Here is a 3936-nt window from a genome sequence, read left to right as displayed (position 1 = left end):
GGAAGGGAAAGGAAACAGCCACACAATATTCAACCCCAGGGCTTGGACTTTGGGTTTCTAGAGTGGTGCTGACATTTGCAGGACAGTGCCTTTATCAATGGGTTGTATCAATGCTAAATTGTTTAACTAGAGTAACTAGAGACTGGTACTTTGAGATGTGAAGTTAATCTTCTTAAAGATTGCATTAGATCCCTTAGTGGATGGAACCTATTTTATCTCTACATCCTGTATTTGCTCACTTAAATGGAGATTGATTTCACTGCTTAACAGTATCTCTGAATACTGACAAAACTGCCAACTTCAATTAAAAAAGGAACTATTCAGCCATTTTTATCAATCAATTTGTTTTTAAAATGCAGCATTTAAACAAAGTAGCCTGGCTTATCAAGTATTAATGCTTTCTGTGCTTTTCAATGTTGAAGATGGATGGGGAGAGGCCAACCAGACAAATGTGTGCTTCCTTAAGTAAATGGTCTAAGACTGACCTTAAATGAGGGCTTTGTTGTATTGTCCAAGAAAGCATGAGGAGTGCTTTCAGCAGAGGAGAAAAGTGACCGTGCCATGTTTAGTGCCTCTCTCCTAATCTGTTTGCTTGCCTGCCACAGGGAAGCATCACCCAGTGAGCGAGATGCAGCATGTGGTTGAGTCTGAGAAGGTGGCGGAAATCCCAGCTGTACATGAGTATGGCCATGACCATTCCAGGTTGCATGCCTACATTGGTGTGTCCCTTGTCCTCGGCTTTGTCTTCATGCTGTTGGTGGATCAGATAGGCAGCTCTCATGTGCACTCTACAGATGGTAAGTAGAGATTCACTTCAATTACTTGCTAATTTGTTTTAATTTAAGTTGCAATTTTTTTGAATGCTATTGGGATTTAATTTGACCAGTCGTGTCCAGAGTTTCAGTAGTTGCTTTACAAACATAAAAGCAAGGTCTGTGTGAAATGGTTTTGCTGGAAATCTATCCTGGAATCTGGCATAATTTGAGAGCTTGCTTTGCTAACTTGAAATAACTGTACAAGCATGTATGGTGTGAGAGTGGAAGGTGACTTGACACTTGAGTTATTGTCTGTTTTACAGTATTGCCCATAAGGGATTTCTTTAGCTTTCAGAAAATCTTCAGGTTAATCTTATCTTTGCTTGCTTTTCCTATTTATTTGGCACACATACACGTAAAATTTGTGAAGAACAAAAAGTTATCTAAAGACTGAAGAAATTAATAGATGTAAGCCTTGGTCCTTTACTATAACTGCACAGCTGCACTCCCACACTAGCCTAGAGCCTCACTTGCTTTAAAATACTTCCTTCTCAGTCCAAAGATTTCTCAACTTCATTGCAAGACTCTCAAAATGCCTCCAGTTGCCTTTGTTTCCTGCTTGTGGCTTCATGCTGAGTCTGTAGCTTGAAATGCACCAAAGGTGTTGTGTCATCTGAAAAGATATTTTATTGCCTTTAGCTGCTTGTATTCTCCCACATAATCTCCTCTGATGGTAGAATTTGGCCCTCAAAAATTAAGGAATTGATCTTGAAGGAAAAGTAAAACACACAAAAGAGGGGGGGATATGTTTTGCTTGGATCCTTGGCAGTTCACAGTGCAGCTGCGCAAATGCTTATATAGGGCTAGTGTGGTGGGACAGATGGGAGGCCAGAGCAGGTGCTGTGTCACCTTTGTGCTCCTGGACATGTGCTCATGGCCACGGCCATGGACAGTTGGTTTTTCAGAGCTTTTCAAAGGAAACAGTGGCAGTGAGGATGACAAGAGGATGTAGGTGAGCAACTGCAAGGAGAATCCTTGGTTGTACAGGTTATGACTCTTTCCTGTGTCTCTAATCAGAGCAAATACCAGGAGAGAACTGACTATGATTTGTGTTAGAGATACACACTATAAAAGAGGATATTAAGTCAAGTTTTATCTAGTCTGTACCTCTGTCACCTGAAATACAGTAGTGTTGTACTATTTTTTAAAGTTACCGAAGAAAAATTTTTCTCATTTGAACCAATGTCTGTTAGTTTTGTTATCTCCCAAATGGCTCAATTTTACTCTGTCTAAACTAGAAAAATTCTGTAGGCCAGAATGGAGGTATGAAATAAAATGTGAACGCTCTCTTTGAGTGTGTTCAGTTCTGGTCAATCCAAAACAAATTTAAAGGAAATGTTCTTTGTGAATATCTCCTCCTATTTGAGGTGAGTATAGCATTGCAGTCATCCAAATGCAGCTTAAGCAATTAATTGCTCAGATAGGCTCCCCTTGATTCACTAGATCGATCTGACCAAAGACAATACATTAGTTTTTAGCCAGCTCACTTCCCTGATCTGACTCACTGGGCAACTACATTGGGACGTGGGCACAACGAGAGAGACTAGAGGGTGGGGGGATAAGCAGGAGGAAGGAAACGGGACTGGACTTCCTGTTTTGGCAGCAGTGCAGGCTTATTAAAGTAGCTGTGTACGTGTGCTTGCAGCCAGCTTATAGACCACTAGTATAATTAAATAACAGCAGTGCAAAGGTTTGGAATTAAACAGTTGAATAATAAGATGTTTCTATACTCGTGTAAGACTTATCTGCCCTGTTCATTGCAGTGATTCTTTATAACAGTTCCACCGCTGATTGCATAGTGGTGGATATTGCCCGGTTGTGCTGTATAATAAGCTCACCTGCAAATGTCCTCAGAGTAGTGTTGTCAAACAATTGCAGTCAAAACACTGGTTCTCAAGCAGCACTGGCTGCATTTCTCCTTTGTGGTGTATAATGTTGGAGGGAAATCTTTGCAAGTGCTGCCATGACAAGTAGAATTTATTGCTTACTAGGAATTGACAGAAAATCAGTGCAGCAGAGACTGCCCCAGATTCATCTGAAGGAAAAAGCCAACATGGGGCTATGTGGGGAAAAATCATCCTGACTCTTGGAGCAGCTCTGGATTCTGGGAATGCAAAACTAGCTTGTCTTCCTTCCCCTTGCTACCACAGAACTTTAACATTTGGTTTCAGGAGGTTAAGAAAAACAACTGCTTCTGCCTAGATCAATGATACTGTAAATTGCAAAGAATTGTCTATGATTCTGTCACTTTTTTGTTGGCAGAACTTCAGGTGATTTGAAGGTGTTGGGTATCAGACTATTTTACAGTAAATCTAATGCAGAAATACAAAACCTGATAATTTTGAATATAACTGCCTAAGCAGTTGGTAGACACATGTGCAGTGATACTTACAATTTTTCTTCCAGCATAATTTATGTATTTTGTCTTCTTTATTGTAACTTCCTTTATGACTGTTTCAGATCCAGAAGCTGCAAGATCAGGCAACTCCAAAATCACCACAACGCTCGGACTAGTAGTCCATGCTGCAGGTAATGTGGGACCTATTGTTAGGACTTGACAAGGACTTCCGTTGCTGTGTGGCTTATCTTTAGATGTGATAGAAACACTTGGGTTTCTTTTGAAGGTAGCTTTTTATTAAAAAAAAAAAAAAAAAGGACAGGGGGGGGAGAACCAAGGATCTTCCTCAAAATGTACTGGGGAAACATACTCCAGTGCTCAGAATGTTCCATGGAGTTTTATTTGGGTACAGTATTTTCACTCCTTTGTTTTTCCCATCTGAAAAGGTATGTGATGCTCACTCTCTTCCTCTTCAGTTCCTTTGCTGGCTGCTTTAGCTGCTGAATTTCAACACACACTAACACATTTGATAAGTAGTATGAAACACCTTTGGGTTTGCTTGTCAGTTGACCTGTGTTTTTAAAAAGAAAAGTTTAAAAATAATATCTTGTGGGGAAAAAAAAGGACATTATAGGGTGGAGTGTAAAGATTTGAATGGAACACATTTGGGCTGACTTGCAAGGACTGAAAAAGTTATACATGTGTTGCAGTCAACCCATGTTTATGTTGTAATTCTTCATTACATGTGTGTAGTATAAATATGATGCTTTTAAATCTTTCCTG

General features: G+C 39.9%; 1 protein-coding gene across 3 annotated transcripts in view; it reads left to right on the top strand.

Moving 5' to 3' along the window:
• The window catches only part of SLC39A9 (solute carrier family 39, member 9), a 19580-nt gene that overhangs the window by 10974 nt on the left and 4670 nt on the right, over positions 1-3936 (top strand). For 2 of the 3 annotated variants that reach the window (XM_010074307.1, XM_010074309.1), the window contains exons 3-4: positions 606-797; positions 3276-3344. In XM_010074307.1, coding sequence (XP_010072609.1) covers positions 606-797; positions 3276-3344 — 261 coding nt within the window. The remainder of the gene's footprint in view (positions 1-605; positions 798-3275; positions 3345-3936) is intronic. The other variant, XM_010074308.1, reaches the window with a different exon arrangement.

The sequence above is a fragment of the Pterocles gutturalis genome, unplaced genomic scaffold (genome assembly GCF_000699245.1).
Source record: "Pterocles gutturalis isolate BGI_N339 unplaced genomic scaffold, ASM69924v1 scaffold15842, whole genome shotgun sequence".
In the NCBI taxonomy this organism is placed as follows: domain Eukaryota; kingdom Metazoa; phylum Chordata; class Aves; order Pterocliformes; family Pteroclidae; genus Pterocles; species Pterocles gutturalis.
Note: the sequence above shows the minus strand (reverse complement) of the source record. Positions and strands in the feature narration are given on the sequence as shown.